Here is a 20,453-nt window from a genome sequence, read left to right as displayed (position 1 = left end):
AGCTGGTCAGCTTGACAGGCGGAAACTGCAGCTTTCTCGTTAATGTGCAATCCTGAAACGGTGATGTATGGCTGGTGATAGATCATGTTGGGTTTCCGGAGAGCAGGGAAGGCTAAAGCCGGAGCCTAATTCATGATGCATGAACGCATTGATCTTCTTGGCTCTGAAAATACAGTGTAATGAACCCCCGCTAACACATCATTTTTATTCCACTGCACCTCGCTAATATCTAATGATTTCACCTTCTACTGTGATCAAACATAATTGTATGGGAGTTTCAACTTTGTTCTTTGATACGAGAACACCCATGCCCAGCACTGTTTTGCTTTTGACTATTGGCAGAGCAAGTCTCTAACTTAATACATATAATGACTAAGATCTTAGAGATGAGCTCGATTGCAACCTTTTGAGGAGCCCTATGTATTTACAAAAGCACATACTTATATGTGCAGATAAATCCAAGACACTTGAATGCATATGTAAAAGCATAAGCTGATTGAAGGTAAGAAAGATACTTAGAAACAGGTGCATCTTTCCCGCAGTGGCTTATACCCTTTCCCACCAATTGGCTCTTGGGAAATTTCAATTACTTAGAATGGAGATTACCTCGTAAACATTATTGTTTGCAGACTCCCATCTGCTGATTGAAGTCACAATAATAATTTAGTTTGAAGTCCATGAAGCTTCCGGAAGGCTCCTTGCCAGCCTGTCCTTGATGACATCGCATCCTCTGTGTACCTCATGTTTCTTGGACAGAGATTTTGATTGTATTGCTCCATCCTCCATTGTAAAAGACCTTTCTGGGAAAAAGAATAACATTAATTTTATAACTAGAGTCATCTTGCCTGAAAGTCGTTTGTTGCTGGTAACAGAATGTGTATTTTCAGCTCTTCTGTGGATGAGCTGAGCTTTCCTTTGGTAGCTCAGTACTTGGAAGCAAGATGCCTGATGCTACTTGTGTGAGCTTGGGTAGATCATGTAACCAATAACTTCATCTGAGTCTCAGTTTCCCCAGACATCAGAAATTCTAAAGTGTTTCTTTGAATACAAGCAGCTTGAACCAGACAATTTTATTTACTTACCAATCTATGATTTATGATTCTGTGAGCCCTTGACATCATCTTTTTTTATTATAAAGAGGGGTTACAGTTACATGAGTAAGGCAATGAGTACATTACTTGTGGATCATTGTTACCCCTTCCCTTCTTTATTGTTGTCCCCCTATCCCTCCCTCACCTCCCACACTCCTCTCCAACCCACCCACCACCTGAAGTTGTAAAGTTTGTTTCCAGTATACTATCCTGTGGGTATCATTGTTGCAATGGGCCATCCTGTGTCCTTGTTTCAGTATTTTGTTATTCCCCTTCCCCTCCCCAGATTAGACAAATGTATATACAAGATGCAGAGTACCAAAATCAAGTACAGTGACAATGGGGGATATGCCATAGGGGAAAGAACATACAACAACAAAAATAAATAAATACATAAAATCATATTGTACTTTAAAAACAATAACAATAAAGACAGACCTCTTGTGTCCATATCTTGGGGTTCATTTCAGTTAGCATCATCTTATATGGCCTTGACACCATCTTTGACTCACTCCACCCTGAAAGCTGCTTTCTCCCTCCTTCTATAGAGCTTGCATTCCTTGGCATCTGTCCACTTCCTACAATGAGAGCTGGACATGAGTCAATCATAACATGACCTCACAACTTGGGGTAAAGAGAGAGCTTTGCACTTCTGGTGTTTTCCTTTTTTTTAAAAAAATAAATCTTTGTCTTTAAAAATAATTATGCAGATGATTGTCCAGCTTATTTAGATTCTTTAGAGAATCCATAGCAAAAAAATATTAAGTTAATGCAAAACTCGGTTCTCAAGGTCAAGCTCCTGCACAGCTTAATAGGTAAAACTTTGACCCCCTGTCTGGGCCTTTGATTTTGGCCTGTGCTCTGTTCCACGGGGAGGTGCTGGAAGGTTAATACATAAAAAGCTAGTATTCCAGAGAAATACAGTCTGGGGCTTGTGATGCAGGTCAGGGTACAGTATCTGACTGCAATCAATATGCACTTAAATATTTGGATCATCTAAACCTCCACTTGGCACAGAGAATCTCCACAGAGACCTTTCTGGAGAGGAGAGAAATTATTATTCCAGAGCTGTGGGTCTTCATGGCCCATTTGTGTTTCAAGGGAGATGCTGGTGAAAGGGGCAGGAGAGGTCCCTTTGGGACAAATTGGCTGAAAAATAAACAGTTTGGGGAGGTAGAGAGCTTTGACTCAAATTCTGGCCATTACTGCTGAGAATAACTTGGCCCAATTCCTAATGCTAATTCCACTTTCTGCCTCTGCAGTGGGGGTAATTGTTGTGATGTGTTAACAAGGTGTGTTGAGACCATTGGAGAAAAGGCAAGTATTGTTTATATTCACAGATTTGACAAAGCTTAAACAGAAAATGCTTTGAAGTTCTGGCCACCCATTGTTCCAATGCTGAGCCTGCAGAAGAACAGAAAATATTGTCTATTTATTTAGTCTTTGGAGTCCCAAACCTATTCATTTCATCCCTAAAGTTAGGTTCAAATTCCTTATTTCAGTTTCCAATGAATTACAGTTCATGGCTGAATTTGAGCTAGAAGCTTCTGAGTTCATAAGCAACAGAAGAATGGGAGATGGAAAAGAAGAGATTCAAAGATATTGGGGATAATTACACAGAGCATTGCTTGGGGTTGAAAATGAGGAGGGATATGTCTCCTATTTATGTATTGTATGAATTACCTACAGATGTCAATGCATACATGTCCTTAAAGAGCAAATTATATTATGGGAAAGATGTCTGGTAGTGAGTAAAACTTAACAATAGATAATATCCGAGGTAAAAGCATTGTTGGTAGCATTTGGTTTTGAAAGATAGACAGGAAAGGACAATCTAGAGACCAAGTCTTAAACTGCAAGGCCAAAATTGTATAACACACAAGGCAAAGTTTATTGGTCTTGCTCAGAGATTGAATACCAGCGTGAACAACTGAAGGAGCTAAAAAATCTCTTCTACAAAGAAACTTGAAAATGAGTCACCCTCTGCTGTAGGGTTTGGGTGTGTTCTTAATTAAAAACTGGCACTCAACCAGATGACAGAGTGAGGTTCCTTATAGATACAGTCAATCAAGACAAGTCCTGGCTTAGCACAGATCAGTGAATTCTCTTGGTAGATCATTCTTTTCCCAAACATTTTCCATTTGGCATTTTAGGATCCTGTCGCTCCACAAGATATTAAATGTATTTTTTTAACTTAGATGTTAATACAAAACTGGAGGGGTGGGGCCAAGGCTGTTGACATGTTTCTGAAAGCATGTTTCTGAAGGCATCCTGTGTCTGCTGACTATTTGACCCCTATAATCTAATTTACTTCGAATTTGAAATGATCCTTCTTTCTCTTATTCTAAGGTTCCATGCTGTTGGCTCATAAAGATTACAATTATTTTTCTTCCAATTGTAATAAATTCAACTCAAGCACCTTCATGACTTGGAATTTGTCACAATGGCATGGCCTACAGAAGCCCATGCCTCCCCAATGTATCCCCAGGGGAGAGCATACCTCTCTCCTTGGCTGGAGAAGGAGAGACACAATGCTAGACTGTAAAGTGACATGTTCTGCCTTTCCTGTCTCCCCCAACCTCAATATAATCTGAAGGGGAAAAATACTGTGTCTAAATTATAGCTGATTCCTCATTATCCAGCAGTAAAAAGGTTAGGCGAGCCAGAAAGCCAGACTGACTGCAGCTTCACATTTTATCTTTCCGCCTGGGAACCGTTCAGTTTCTCAAATCCATTTGAAAACACTTCAGCTCATTCCATCCAATCTAGGGGTTTTAACCTTTTTCTTCCTTTCTTTTCTTCCTTTTCATCTTCTTACCTTTTTTTTTCTTTTTAAACTGGCAGCTTAGAATTATAACTGACCAGCCCATAGCCCACATATCTATCTGTCTGTCTATTGATCAGTCATGGGTCTAGTGTCTTATAACAGAACTTGACTTTTGGATAACATTTGGTATTGATTCAGAGCTAAATTGAATGGATCTTTGAAGGACTTGGTTGTATTATAAGGACTACTTGAATGATAAATCATCCTCATAATTACAGCACTTGGTATGAACTTAGTAATCATAAGGCCTTTGGCACTGAAAGGTATCTTTTTGACAATTAGTAAGTCTCTTGGTAAGAATGGGAAACTGGAGCTCCAAACAATGACAAATTGATTACCTTCATTGATATGAGCCCAATTAATATGAACCTTAATTGATATGAAGAGCAAAGGATTCAGAAATGATATGATTATTCTAGAATAGTAGCTATCACCCAGTGAACATAGTTGAGTCTATATGTATAAGCATTACTAATGAAGAAAATGGATCTCTCAATGACAAACTTCTAAGTCATAATCATCACTATCAGACCTAGAAATCTATAGAGAGATCTCCTGTCTTATCATCCTGACCATGTCCAGTCTCAGCTTATGTCAGAAGCTAATCAGGGTCAGGCCTGGTTTGTCCTTGAATTGGAGAAATATTCAGACAGAAGGGGAACTGGACACCATACTTGAGACACTACACTAGAGATACTAGAGAAGGAAAACAGAAGAGTTCATGAGGGCTGGGAATGTGGCTTAGTGGTAGAGTGCTTGCCTACTATGCATGAAGCCCCGGGTTCAATTCATTAGTACCACATAAACAGAAAAAGCTGTGGCTCAAGTGGTAGAGTGCTAGCCTTGAGCAAAGAAACTCAGGAACAGTGCCCAGGCCCTGAGTTCAAGCCCCAGGACATGACCAAAACAGTATTAAACACAAAGCAAAATATAAAGAAGTAACTACAATAACAAAGAATGTACCTGAAAAGTTAAAACAGTGATGTTTCCTTGGGGTAGAGGACAGGGGAGGAAAAAGCAGATTGATGTTGCTAGAACACTGGCAGAAGGGATGAGAAGAGTTTGAAGCCCTGGTGTGGTTCTCAATTTGGACAGTGCTTCAGAAGCATCCCTGGGACTGTTAGCAAATGAAATAATCTCCTTCCCACAGAAGCCACATCAGAGGCTTAGGGTGGGGTCCAGCAGATGTTGTTTCTGCCAGAGGTTGTGCTGCTTAGTCAAGGCTGTGAACCACTGAGCTAGACTATATACATCATAAGAAGAACCCAGCCTTGCTCAGCATGGTATTTTCTGGTGGCCAGTGTGGAGCCTGGGACACCTAAAACAAACAGAAATGTTTGTTTTAATGACTGACCAAATGGTAAAGTGACAAATGGAATGAGTGAGAATTTGTTGAGTACCCACAAGGTGCTGATACAGGCTTTGTTCTCAGAGCCTTAGCTTCTGATGGTTCCCAATGAAGGGGATGGTATTTCTATTGCAAAACTAAGGGGTATGAGACTGAAGAAGGCTGTCATTTGTCTAATTTAATATGCTAGGCTGGCGGAAGGACCATAATTTCTAGTAAGATATGTATATATATTGAATATATATATATATATATATATATATATTTGTAGAGTAACTAGGGAGAAAAGTGGCACAATTCCAGATTTCAATACAGGAGGCTTTAGGAATAGCAACAGCGTTGGATGGGCTTTGATTATTTGTTCCCAAATTCGGTTTGCAAGATAAACACATTATTTTCTCTATATGTTTACTCCGAGAGCTTTGGGGTTTGTCTTAGAGATTCTGGGAACAGCCACTACCATCCTATGCCTCCCCACCAATTCACCAGCCTTTAGGTTCTAAAAGAACCCTGCCCAACAGCTAATGCCTAAAATTCATGTAAATGAAGACCAAGTTTTAGGTCCCATAATTCAGTAAAAAAAAAAAAAGGTTTGAGGTACAGATGTGGTTGTATATTAACATGCACTCACTCTACATTCAATCTACCAGGAAGAATGCATGACTGAGAGTAGGCACCCTCTTATTTTGCAAAGGAAACGGAGGAAAGAGGCCACCTGACACTTGCCACTGAGGTGGAAAAAAAGGAACCTTCCTCATCTTTACAGATTTGCTTAGGATGAGCCCTATTTACATTCAACTGGGAAGGGACAAATAGAAGCTGTGCTCAGAGGTATTTTTGTCATGGGCAGCTGTGAATACATGCAGCTTTTCTTCAAATGATTTATGGAGGTTTTTTTGTTGTTTGCTTTCAAAATGTGGAATAAAAGAGCTCCATTCCCCGAGGCTTCATTAGCTGAGGTACCACCATCCCCAAAGCTTGCCTATAGAATCTGCAATGCGCTGAAATTATCCAAATGGGAATCCATGCCTGGAAATCAAGAAGCTGAAGCACTAGGGGCTCAGCCCTGCTCCCAGCAGGTTGGGGGTCCTTGAGCAGGTTCAGGTCCCTTGTTCTTTCCTTGCATGGTCTGTAGACCTAATACAATAGCACCTGTGTTCATGGGGCTATTTACCACACACGTCATTGTGCGAAGCACTTTTCCTGCATGATCTCCATTCATCCCCACCACCCTAGCATCAAGTACCCTTCTAGCAGTTCAGTGTTGAGGATGAAGCAATGAGTTTTGGAGTGCTTAAAGTGAGCTAACCAAATGGGAAGATTGGTTATTTCAACTAAGCCCCAATGGACAGATCTTAGACTTTATGGTTGTAGAAACACTATGTTATGACGCTGCTTCATGGGGAATTTAAAGGAAGGATGAAAAGAAATGATATAGTTGAACATGCTTCACACAGAAATTACTCATATTCACATAACCTGTGATATATAAGTATGTATATATGCATACACATGTTATATATAATACGTTATATATACATATGTTCAGATATATATGTATCTATGATATATACATTTCATATATGTATACATAGATCCACATACATATGTATGTATCCTCCATTTTACATTGCCCCATGTAGCCTCAATTGCTTATTCAGGTTTAAAATGAACAAACACTATTTCTAAAATATGAATTATAAATCCACTTGTTGATACTAGCACCCAGGACCACAGCAGCAACGTGGCTAGGAAATGTGCTTGATGTAGAAGTGAGAATTCCGGAGCTTCATCCCAGAGAACTGAATCAGAAACTCTGGGGGTGGATCCAGTTATGACCTTCTAGATGATGCCAGTGCTCGTTCAAGCTTGAAAACCAATGCTTTGCTACCTGCCTATTGTCCCTCCCATGCCTCGTCTGAGACTCACTTCTTTAGCACCCGAAATGAGCCCAGCACATTGAAAGTCAAGTAGAAGTTTACATTTTAATAGAAAAGAAAGAAGAGGTAGAGGGGTCACTCCCTGAAATTGGAAGCACAATTCCAATTCATTTTCAAAGGAAACGGTGCAGGGGAAAGGGAGTAAATAAGCAAAAAGGAGACCAAAGTCTTTCCCACTGGGTTTTCTGGTGTCACAGACGATGACCTCAAATGGGGTAGAGTAGTTGAGAAGACTGAGGCTGGAGTCTGAAAACCTTTGTCCCCAGATGGTCCTGCTTAAGACCTCAGCACCAAGGACACCAGTTGAGATTTGATATTTGGCATCTCTTAGTGTGGAATACCCCCAGGGAAGATGCATTGCAACAGGGCACACCTCCCAGGCTGGGCAGGAAAGGTAACAGCTCTTCAGTCTTCTGCCAGTAGTGTCTGGGCAGCTGGCATCCCCTCCTACCATGCTGTGTATTTGCCCAACTTCAAAGCCAGGGTAGCCATCAAAGAGAAGAAGTGGAAAAGGAGACAAGCTTAACCCTCCCCCCCCCATCCCCTTCTCTCCATCAGAAATCTCCTTTGCCAATATGTTAACTAGCAATGCACACTGTTTGCAGATCCACGTGTTTGCAACAGTAGCTGGGAGGAAATTTTCACTCTGGTGCTTAGACATGACTTGCCTAGGAAGGTAGGAGCCAACTATATGGGCCTGTGCCATGGGATGCTTCCCACTGCCAGCTTCCACACCAAGAACGCAATGGGGTTGAGATGGTTGTTGCTGTTTTCTCCTTGCTCCTTTTTTTGTATTTTGTTTTATTTTTAAGGTTAATTATTTTGATTATCCTTAGTAGCTGCATAAAGGGATTGCATTTCAATGTGTCTGTTTGTCAGTACAGTGCATCTTGACCCATATCACCCCTTCCCTTGTTCTCCCCCATTTCTCCCCACCACATACATCCTCTCAATTTACCTAACTGCAGTTGAACATTATGACTGTATTCACCTACCCTTCCTCTCTCTATTCCTCTACCCTTACCTGTTGATCCCAATGTCTCCCCTTGCCCCCCCCCCCACAAGCTCCAGCTTCCTGGAATTCATTTTATTATACTGCAAGTTCATTGTTCAAAGGAGTTATACTATTAGAATCCTCCCCTGAATATTCCATACTTTACTTAATACATTTATGTATATATGCATACAACCTCATATATGTTTACATATATTTTTAATTTAAATCTAATATCCACATATGAGAGAAAATACATGTGCCTGACTTACTTGACTTGATATACTATTTTCCCCCTGAGTTTTTATTGTCAGTATCTGAGCATCTATGGTGGATTAGTAAAGGACCTGTTGAACACACAATAATGAAATCAATTGTACAGGTACATGTAGAAGCTGGTAATACTTTATATCAACCAAGGGAAAAGGAAGGCATGGAGAAAATATGGCATCATGTAAAGCAGATGGGCTTTAAAATCAGCTAGACCTTTCCAAGTTACTCTGAGCTGTGAGTTCCCCATCCGAATAATAATGATGATGATAGTTATTACAAGAATTAAATGTGATGTCTTCTATAGAATAACTGGTTCAGAGAGAGCAGTCAATAAACATTAGTGTCTTTGTTTGCTTCCCAAGCTGCTGTATCAAATCACCAGGATGCTCGGTGTCTTGAGATGAAAGAAATGCAATCTCTTATGCTGCTGGAAGCCAAAAGTCCAAAATCTGTTTCACCAATCATGGTGTGAGCAAGGCTGCATTGCCTCTGGAAGCTCCAAGGAGAAGCGATTCCTTGTCTCTTCCAGCTTCAAGGAGCTGCTGGCATTTCTTGGTTTGTGGTCTTGTCAATCAAGAGTTCAAGGCCAGCATCTTCAAATCATTTGTGTCTTTACAGGTACCTTCTCTTCTGTGTATATGTCAGATCTTCCTCTACCTTCCTCTCACACAGATAATGGTGATTGCACTTAGGATCCCCATGGCTAATTTCCCCATCCCCATTAAAAGAGCCTTACCTTAGTCACATCTGCACACGCTTCCTTCTAAAGCAGCATGCATAGTTTTCAGGATTAGGGATTAGGTCCTTGGTGTTGGGGACAGGATCATTCAATCACTGTGGCCTTCAGGTTTTTGAAAGGGAAGAAAGGAGAGAACAGTAAGAATGTACTTTTTCTTAGGAACTGAACTCATATGCAAATTTAACATCTAGTTTTAGTCTTGTTTTTTTTTTAAAAATCTTTTTCAACTTGACAAGTCAGAATAATGAGACAGAAACATTAGTAGGGATACTGTTTGGATATATAGATGCCATGCTTTTAAAAAATTGGTTGCATTTATAGTGAATTGTTATATAAGGTCTTATGATTTCATTACGATGGGGAAACGAAGCTGGCTCTCTGCTTACTTATGTCTGCACAACGAGGAATCATTTAACAGATTTAAATATACTAGCCTACCCTTATTCCTCTACAAGCTCGATGCTTTTCATATATAGGCTTCAGCTGTTAACTTCTTACAGATCTTGCCTCTTGAACTCGATTATATATTTCTCGAGCTGAGAGATATGTCTTATAGCTTTCATCCTTCCAAGTGCCTACTATCATATATTGGTCAATAAATATTTGTTTGACTGATTAATTTTAAAATACCCAAGAAAGCAATTGTGAAGGAAGATGAAGGCAAGTCCATTCAACATTTGAGCTTCAGAGAGATACATATTAAGGGAAATAATCTTAAAGCTTGGGAGAAATATTCATGCTTCTTTTTCTTATTCCACACTTCTCAGCTCTGATTAAAATGTATATACCTTTGTCAAAATGCATTTCCAACTGACCAAGGAAAAATAGTAATACAGTATTTGAATACAGATCCTATCTATTTTATTTCTTTTATCTGGTAAAGTAGTATGACAATCTAGATCCCTTCCGTAAAAATTCAAATAGCATTCCCTTAACCTTATTTTTAGGATCAAAATAAGCCGATTTTAAAATTTCTGTCAGAAATGGCCTTTAGGATAACATGCCTATTAGTGGGGAAATAAAGGAAAGTGCTACTCAAAAAGATAGATTTTGCATTTAAGGAACTCAGCACATCTCCTGGCACATAGTATTCTCCAAATATTAATTTCCTACTGTTTTTTTGGCTTTCTCCCTCACTTAATTAATAAGCTTCATAATCAACAGAATGAGCAACTAGTCTCTAGAACATGGCAACTTCTTCAAGAGCAGAAGGATTAACAGAAATGCAAAGTGTTTGTAAATAATGTATCATATGGGGGTTTAGAGATATGAAAAGACAGCCTATACAAATCCTGAAATAAAAAGACTTTATTACGAGTAGAGAGCCATGGTAATTTTCCTGCTCTTCTAATTTCTGGGGTGTCCTCTGAGTGCCTGTTTGGTGATTCGGACTTATAGGGTTTTACAAGAAATACTTGGGTAAGAAGGTGCCAAGCTATCCTTAAGTTTGTGTCTTTCCAGGGAGAAAGTGGACTATTTATTTATTTATTTGAGTGTGTGTTTATTTGCAATGCCTTTCACAGTAGAGGAGCAATCTTTTGAAATGATGAGAATATGGAATTGGCCATTGTAACCTGATTCAGCAGACCAGTTCCATTTGGGTGATTTTTAGCCTGCCTCTGAGAAACAGAAATGAGCAGGTCGGAGTCTCCCCAGACCCCAGATAATTGAGTTGAGCTGGTCTGTGTGCTCAATGGTTGTGCATTATCCAGAGCCCTCTTGCCCTCTGGAGAGCATACCTCGTTTCTCAATTATTCAAAATAAATAAACTAATGATATCATAAAGGAGAAGGGGGAGGGCACCTAGAAATAACTACCCCTCTGGTTTTGTATGGAAAGCATAGTCTAAACTTGAGTGATTTTAGAGTCAATTTTAGTGAAGGAAGAAAGCCCATCTGTGTGGCTCGGCAAATTAATTTTGAACATTTGAAGATAAAAAGGCTGAGTTCCTTGGAACTGGCTTTAAAAGTCACAACCATGGCAATCCAAGGAGTTCACTGACTAGGGGCTCCTCTGTTTATTTCCAACACCTCTTCATCATTGCTTTAGAAAGGATGTGGCTCTCTGTAAAGCACTGCCAATTGGGAGAAGAATCAGATAATGAAGAAGTGATGTCCCTATGATGACAGGCCTTTAGGTCCTCAATAGGATTTCCTCTCAATCAAAAGATGCTGTTTTTATTAGAGCATTCTAGAGAGGAGGGGGAAAGACAGAAGAGGGGCCTTTTCTTTTACATCTTTATAACAAAACACATATTGAATAAAAGCCCCTGGATGAGCTACAATGCAAACCCAGAGGGTGGAAGAGATAATTTTGTAAATTGTAAATCAGAAATTCTATTTGCAATAGATGCTGAACACATGTAATTTAGCAGCATAACATTGTTTCCCTGAATATAAGTGTGATAGATGCCTTGTAAGTTTTCAAGGAAGGGACAGAGTCATTTAAATATATAGTGCCATGGTAGTACTATCCCTGGTTAGCATCTTTGGGAAAACCCTTACTATTAGAACACTGATGTATTGTCACTGTCTGGAGATAGAAGCCTGGACCAATGACCCGGGAGCTTGTTCTGTGATCAAGGAGGTAGGGAAGGGAAAAATGAGTTGGTGGCATCTGCTGGTAAGATGATTATGCTTTACAAAGTACCTCTTTGTGGAGACTAATATGCCAGAGACCTTCAAAGTACCTCTTTGAGGAGACTAATATGCCAGAGACCTTCTCAACTCAGAATTAGTAACCTTTTCCAAGTCAGAATTGACATGATGAGATTTTCTCTTCCTTCACATTAGCAAGCAAAATGTACCAGTCATGTTGACTATATGAACTGAAAAGCCAGGTAATTGGCTCTGGTGGGAGGACATAAGTGGCTGGCATAGCAGATCAATCCAAAGTCCCATGGAGTAGCTCCCTAAGAAGAATAGTTAGCTTTAGGGTCCTGATCTTCAATTTTTCTTTCTCACCCTAGAGCTGTGAACGGAAGCTGTATACTTTCCCCATTAATAATGCTATTTCTAGGCCAAAATTGATACAGACAAGAGGAACACTTCAAATGTAAGATAAATAACAATTACTAGAAATCATAAGGTTTTTTTTTTTGGTAATTGAAGTCGCGAACTGTACTAATTGCCTCTGGAACTATATGCCATTTACTATATTTTATTAACTGTCCTGTAGGAGAGATTGCCTTTCTGCATATTGGCATCTCATAGATACATTGAGATGTTTGCATAAATGTGTTATTCATTACAGACCACACTGCATAAATAAAATATATAGAGAGTTATTAGTACTGTAACCAAAACTCTTAGAGAAATAGTTTAGCAAGTGACAATGCTGTCAAAGAACATGAAAGACTGAAATTAAGCCTTGCTTTTCTTCAAAACATGATCTTTAAACAAGCTGAACTTCAGTTCTTCATCACCTGGAGACAGGTAAAAGGAGATATTCAAAGTACCACGTGGGGTTCCTGCTGGCTGAGAAAAAGGCATCCCCGGAGAGTCAAAATAACTTTCAGAAGAAAAAAAGAACTATTTTAATCTGCCAAAGAGTAAGATGATTATTCCTCTTCTGGAACTCTTTTGAAAAAAAAAAACCCTACATTTTCAAACAGTTACATAGGATTTAGCCAGATATTGACTTCAATGTGAAATGCATCGCTAAACTACATGTTTGGAAATGTAAAGATTGGTATATGCTGAAAGTCAGACAAGAGTTTGATTTAAGGTGACAGAGTTTGAAAGATGAACACAAAAATACCAATCCCTCAGAAATGCATTACTCAGGCAGGGGATAATGAGAATGAAGAAGAAACAAAAGCCAAATATCCAATTGAAAATGCATTTGAGAAATTTGAGTATTCCTTGAGACCATAAGGAAAAAACACAAAAGCTTACACAGGACCATCACAAGACCCCAAGGATGCGATTTTGAGAACATTCTCCTAAAAACTTTTCTTGTTTGGGACTGCAAGATAGATGATCAAGACAATTTCTATTCAGAACTTGTCCTGTTTACAACCCATATTACAAAGAGTTTTATTACCATTGTCATCTCTTAGCAGCATGAGCGATACAATCTCATATTCATAATATGGCTATTTTATATTGCAGCTTTATGAAAATCTATAGATATCAATGTCTGTGTTTAATGGATCTTTCTGAAATCCTGCTGCCCGGGAAGTTGTGTTGTACTGTTATGGAATTATCATAGAACCTCATCTGACAATTATGATATCATCTCAGGAAAATATGACTTTTAAAGTATGAAGGAAAACTTTTGCAGTATTATGACCAATCATATTTTAGCTTAGAAATAAAAAAACCAAGGTCTGTATGTGATAATTAGTTGAGTTACCCCAATGGTGACAGTCCCTCTATCCCACCCAAGGCTGTCTGTCAGTGTCAATGAAATTGGATGTCAGATTGAAAAACTCGAAAGCTATTTTTCCATATGAGAAAATCACTAGCAAATCACAGCTTCCTGCCCTGTTGGCAAGATAAGTAAAATTAGCACACAGCCCTTGCTTTGTTTGGTCAAACTTTAATCAAACTGTTTACACAGATGTGAAGCTGGTCACACACTGGACCACAGCATAATGGGATTTTATTTCTAATGCCAATGTCCAATAGTCTTTGACCTCATTTTAGCAATTGGCATGGTTATTTACTGCTCCTTTCTTCCTTTGCTTCTTTACTTGTTTTGGTCTCTCTGTATTCCTGGGGCTCTCTGTTTGGAGCTGCATTCACCCCAGAAAGAACTGGTGTATATATCAGTGGCTTTTTGTTGTTGTTGTTTTTTGGTGCCTATCTTGGGGCTTGAACTTGGGGCCTAGGCACTACTGCTGAGCTTCTTTTGCTCAAGGCTAGCTCTTTAGCACTTGAGCCACAGCACTACTTCTGGCTTTTTCTGAGCAGTTTGTTGGAGATAAGAGTCTTACAGCCTTTCCTTCCCTGGCTGGCTTTGAACCACAATCCTCAGATCTCAGCTTCCTAAGTATTTAAGATTACAGGTATGAGCTACTAACGCTCAGCTATTCCTCCACTATACCCCCTCCGGGAGACTTCTCCACCCCCTGTACATTCTGTGTCCATAATTTTAACTTCTACCTATATGCTCTTGATTCCAGCTTGGGGGGGGGTCTTCTAAATTCTAGACCAATAAATCTAGATGATTTATTGCCTGGCTGAATATTACACCGACATTTCAAAGCCAATGGTGTCCCACAGTGAAATGATCATCTTCTCTACAGTGCTCATCCCTCAAGCAAACAGCAGGCTTCCAACAGACCTATTGGATACCTCCGTTCCTGTCATCGGTGACTAGTACTAATACTTACTGCAATACAAGGGTAGCATTCATTAGTCATCCTATCCACCAGAATAAAATGGTCATGAGATTCTACTAGTTTAGTGGATTTCCATTACCTTTAGTAAACTATAGAAACTTCTTAGCAAAGCATGGCCTAGTCCCTCTGTATTTTCTTTTTCTAGCTTCTTCTCTTGCCACTTGTCCTCTGGCAACCTGTAAACCAGCCATTCTACTTGTAATTCCCCAATAGCTTTCCTAAGCTACTGAGCCTTATGAATGATGTGTCTCTAGACCAATCTTTCCTTTATCCCAACAGTATCCCAGTCTATTGCAAGGAGTCTTATTTAATTTCCAAGACTTAGCTGAAGAATATTCTCCCATGATATGTATTCATACTTCTCTTCTGAGAATATTTAGTTGCCTTCCATTTCTGTTTACATAGAGCTCCGTGCACATATTATAAAACATGTGTGGTATATAAGCATTGTGGCATGTTTCTCTCTCCCCTATCATACTTGAGTTCCTGGATGGTAGATGCAGCTTTTCATATAGCTCTATATTTATGGAATTTAATAGGGCCTGTTCCCTAGGGACCCTGTGTAAATTCCTTTTTCTTTGGTGAGTGTGTATTTGGATCAACCACTTATATTTGAATATATTCCTAAATATGTGATTGGAAGAAACTATGACTGGGTCCCTTTGGTAAAATTCCCTTCATGGGAATAGGCACTGCACCCTGACCCACTTTATGTATAGTTTTCTACAACCTACTTCATTACGTTCTTTCAAACTGATATCCAAGAGTTTATTGTCAACACTGTGACTTTAGAAGAATAAACCTTTGGATAAAGTGTTATTCATTTAGGAATATGGATTTAAGGCCGGCTTTGTATTTCTTAAAGATTCCCCTCTCTCTTGCAAAGAAAAACTATTATAGTGTTACTCTAAGAATATAAAAATGTACATTCTAATAAGAGTGTGTGAAGTCCAATAATCTAATAGGATGCTCACTTACTTCAACTTATAGAATTTATGTGAGTATTGTTATCTATAATAATTTTAATCCAGATTTTGATAATGGAAATTGAAACCTAAGATTGTTTTGTCTACTCAGTCTGCTGTAACAGCCTAAGTATTGTAGTCTAAGTGGCTTGAATGACTGAAATTTATTTCCTATCATTTCTCCAGATGAGAAGTCTAAGATCTAAGTGCCAAAATAACTAGATTCAGTTAAGCATCCTCGTCCAGGCTTGCTGAGGGCACCAGATGCCATGTGCTCAGATGGCCTTCCTTTTGTGTAGGCTAAGGGAGAGGAAAAACTCTGGTGTTTCATACTTATTTATTTAGTGCCAGTGCTGGGACTTGATCTCCAGTCCTGAACATTGTCCTTTAGCTTTTCCACTCATTGCTGGAACTCTATCACTTGACCCACAGCTCTATTTCCCATTTTTGCTGGTTAAGTGGAGAAAAGAGTTTCATGGACTCCCCTTCCAGGCTAGCTTTGAACCATGATCCTCAGATCTCTGCCTCCTGAGTAACTAAGGAGTATAGGAGTGGGCCACTCCTCCTCTTTTCATAAGACCATTGTGATACCAGAATGGAGTTCTTACTCTCCTGATCTTATCTAAGATCCAATCACCTCTTGAAGGCTCCAAGTCTGAATTCTATCACATTGAGCTGAGAGCTTCACCACATGAATTTTGTTCCTCCTCCTAGTAATTTTTCTTTGTTTTTTCTTTGCTTTTGTTTTACAAAATTTTAACAAGCAAGATGTTACTAGTTGTCATTATCACTGATATATTTCCCCCAAGCATGAATCCTCCCTCAATGCTTATTTTTCACATGTTTACCCACATTTCTCAACTGTTTTAGTGAAGGCAATAATACAAAGCCTCTCTTTCTCTCTTTAAAGTTTCTCAAAAAAGAAAAGAAGGAAAAGGACTGGGCTCTTAGTGCGTGTGTGTGTGTGTGTGTGTGTGTGTGTGTGAATTTCATTCTAACACACTAACACAAGTAGCACCCAGATTGTAATTCTGATAAGTATTTCAGTTCTTTCTTGAAAAATTAAATTCACAAAACAATTGATTATCAGTTATAAATGGCAAAAACACCATCTGGGTTTTAAAACTGGTTCAATCCATGTAGCAGGGGGGGAAATGTTGGAACTTGTACTTGGCGAGGAGTTCTAGTCCACAGAGCAGAAAATGACGAGCTTTACTATGAGAAAGCCAGAGTAGTCATAACTTGTACTTAGCGGCTGTGAGAATCTGATACGTTCTTCACATGTTCCATATGTTAAATCACTTGGCGACATCCTGAGTGTGAAAGAGCTGGGGGTGGGAGAGGAGCACGGCTAGTGGATGGAGGAACAATAGCTTAACCCTAACCCTTCACCTCTGATTCCCACATAACTCCCAATGTGAAAGGTATCTAGAATGTAACTCCTGTACCTGGGAAATGGGGCAAGTTCCCTAATCTATGGCACAGGTGGTATTTCAGCAGAAATTTCTAAAGCTATTTGCATTCCTCCAGTGAGGTAAAGTCATACAGCATTAGCATTTCTTATAGAAATGTCCCGTGCTGTTCTTTGCCAACTGGAAATTTGAGTAGGTGTTCATTTGATGTGCCAAGAGAATGAAGGGAGATGAAAACACTCCACATCTTCCAATGTCCCCATACTGCGTTCTCAGTGTGGGAGGATTGGGGCCTGGCTACATTCTCTTACAGCATCAGCCTTATGAGGAATGCTTTTCCTTGGGAGTATACAGCAATTCTGTTATTTAATTAAAAAAAAACTTTTCTGGGCGGCTGGCATATTTTACCTTATGTTAAAAATATAGCTATCCTTTGCTTATTATTCATGTCTTATAATGTGAAATTTATTCATTCACTTAGCAGATATTTATTGAGCCACAGTACAGCATAGTGGTTAGTTGCATGGTTCTGCTTGCAAAGTAGATGCTTAGATTTTAGGGCCAGCACTTAATCTTTCTGACAGTGATTAAAAATATTAAAATGAGAGATAGTATTTGTTTATACCTTGAAGATTATGCCAAGGATTGAATGAGATTATGCATGCTAAATTCATAACACAAACTCCAGCCCACAAGAGTAGTAATCATAATAGTAAATATTGACATTACTATGTGCCCAGTTCTGTGCTTCTGACATGTAGTATTCCTGACATGTGGGACCAACTTGGCAGCTTAAATATCCCTTTCAACATAGAGATGGCCTTTGTGTTTTAGGTACTGCTTTTGGTGGAACCGAAATCTTGATTGCTTCATATCCAGAGGTGATAAGAATAGGTGGAATTTTGATGATTGAGCCCTATTGGGGTGACCACGTGGTGTTGGTTTCCTGTTTTCAAGTACTGTTGAATCTTACTCACTTCTGGAGGATTGCCTGTATGTAGTTCCTGCATCCAGGCTTCGGATTACAGAGCAGAATATCCAGGCTTGCAAAGACAAGGCAGTCTTGAAATTAGTGTATGCATGATGGATAATATGAGGCCGATTTAAAATGTAACTCATTTGGTGTATTGGCTGATCTCAACTTCCTTTATTGATATGTATTCTTTACTTATTTATTTATTCTTTTTATTTTGATCAGGTGAGGGCTAGGGAAATAACTCCGTATGATTTTTCTAGACTATAACTCAGATTCAGTATTTTATATTCAGTTATCTCTTGGTCATTTAGCCACAGATAATTTGTCATGGTTTGTTTTAGCTGTTGTGATATTGATATTTATTATGCAAATTGTATTTCCTACATCTTATTGTTTGGCAGTCTATGAATACCTGAATTATTATAAATCTTTACACTTAATATGGCTCGTCCTTCAATTTGATGCTTGAGCAACAGAGGGGCAGAGCTCATACGATCTTCTAGAGGGAAAGAAAACACGTAATTAAAAAGCAGACAAGAGAGCCAGCTGCCTGGTTGAAAAGAAAGCAAAGGTAATTTCGGGGAGACAAGAGTTCAGTCTCAAGTCACTTCAACAGGAGCACTTCTCCCAGACACTTTGGTAAGCTAAAGCACCTGTTGGTCCCCAGCTGCCTTGAGGTGGGGGGGGACGGGGAGAGGACTGGGGGCTCAGAGGAGTGGGTTTGTGACCCGAAGGATCCTGATCGATCCCTAGATTCCCAGCAGCTTCCCCCGACCCCCGTCCAATTCCCCTTACTCCTGCCCACTCCCTGAAGTGTGTGCATGCAATCTTAAATATGTATTGCACCTACCACACACAGACATGCACGTTAAAACCAAGAAGGAAATCCTCAACAAACCGGGGAGCCTGAGCGTGCACGCTTCCCCCATCTCCCTGTCCCCAAGATCGACAGCAAAGACCCCGACTCCGTTCTCCCAACGATGCTCAAGTCAGCCACTAGGCTGCCGAGCCGGCTCTCCCGCGCTCCCGCTGCCGGCTCGCTGGTTCCGCCGGGCGGGCGTGCAGAGCACGCATGCACTGCTCCCAGATTGTTTTGTCAATCCGGGGACCTGCTGCCTCCCTCTCTACTACAAGCGCAACCCCGGGTGCCCAAAGCTCTATTCCTTCCTGCGAGGTGAGGGACGGACATGTGCAAGCTTTTTTTTTTTTTGTTTTGGCCAGCGATGTGGGGAACCGAGGCGCCTCTGGAAGGAGATTCTCCCGTCCTCCCTCCGGATCTGAGGCAGAGACAGCCGCAAAACATTTCCTAAGGAAGGTGTAGAGGTGTACGGGAAGCTAGGCCCGCCCCCCGGAGGAGCCGGAGCCCCGCACTCGCCAGGCACCCAGGAGAACACTCTTTCCTTGATCCGGGAGAAGCAAGACAAATTCCAACGTAAACACATTTGCATACGCCCCGCCCCTCGGCCCCGCCCCTAGGTGGCGCGGGCGCGCTGCCGCGCCTGGGGCTGGGGGGGGCGGCGTGGGGGAGGGGGCGAGTCCTCCGAGAGCCGAGTTGGGCTCACAGTATTGGGATTGGCCGGCCCGGACTCCGCCTCCAGCGCATGTCATTAGCATCTCATTAGCTGTCCGCTCGGGCTCCCGAGGCAGCCACCGCCGCCAGTCTGAGGCAGGTGCCCGACATGGCGAGTGCTGTGCTGCCGAGCGGATCCCAGTGTGTGGCGGCAGCGGCTGTGGCGGCGGCGGCGGCGCCTCCCGGGCTCCGGCTCCGGCTTCTGCTGTTGCTCCTTTCGGCCGCGGCACTGATCCCCACAGGTAGGTGTTGGCACCGGCCGGTTGGCCCCGAAATCTTCCCCCAGACACCCCAGTAAGCCGTGGCTGTGGAAGAGGGGGGGACGTTTCCATGACAACCTCCCCCCCACTTCCTAAATCCGAAGCCCAGGGAGCGTGGAGGGGAAACTCGGGGGGCCCCGGGGTCGTTGCGCCCCTCGCCCCGGCCCGCAGGCCGGGCATGAGCGCCCCCAGGGATGGCTGCACCCACACCTTTTCTTCCCGGCTCGGCGCGGGGTGCGGAGTGGAGTGAGGACGGGGGCCGGGGTCTGGAGTCTGGGGGCCCGGGGCGCCCCCAGTGCCTTCCGGACCCTCCGAAACTCGCGTGGTGCCCGCAACTTAGGTCCTCGGGTCTCGCCGCGCTGCCCGTCCGCCCCCAGCGCTTCTCCATCCCGCCAAGCCTCCCGCTGGCGGACGACCCTCGCGGGTGCCCCCCGCACCCCGCACAGCCCGGGGCTCGGCTCGGCTGCCCGGCTCCCCGCGCTCCTCCTGGCTTCCCTTCTCCCCGAACTGCACGCCTCCCGTGTTTCCTCCCCACGGCGGCGGATCGTAGCCCCTCGGCCCCCCTCGGGCTCGGCTCGGCCTGGCTGCGGGTCTCCCTGGCCCTGCTCCAGGCAGGGAAAGTTCCCCGGCCCGGCCCCGCCGGAGGCTGCGCGGGGGAGGGGTGCTGTCGCCGCCTCTGCGGGAAAGCGCGGGGAGCCCGCAGCCCGCCCG

General features: G+C 41.8%; 1 protein-coding gene across 2 annotated transcripts in view; it reads left to right on the top strand.

Annotated features, from left to right (window-relative positions):
* Positions 1 to 19,576: 19,576 nt before the first annotated feature.
* Cadm1 (cell adhesion molecule 1) overlaps positions 19,577 to 20,453 on the top strand; it is a 315,013-nt gene continuing 314,136 nt past the window's right edge. Inside the window, exon 1 of one of the 2 annotated variants that reach the window (XM_013009799.1) lies at positions 19,577 to 19,724. In XM_013009799.1, the coding sequence (XP_012865253.1) occupies positions 19,592 to 19,724 (133 nt within the window). In that variant the 5' untranslated portion in view covers positions 19,577 to 19,591. The remainder of the gene's footprint in view (positions 19,725 to 20,453) is intronic. The other variant, XM_013009798.1, reaches the window with a different exon arrangement.

This window comes from Dipodomys ordii, unplaced genomic scaffold (assembly GCF_000151885.1).
Source record: "Dipodomys ordii isolate 6190 unplaced genomic scaffold, Dord_2.0 Scaffold10, whole genome shotgun sequence".
Classification (NCBI taxonomy): Eukaryota; Metazoa; Chordata; class Mammalia; order Rodentia; family Heteromyidae; genus Dipodomys; species Dipodomys ordii.
This window is presented reverse-complemented; position numbering and strand designations above follow the sequence as displayed.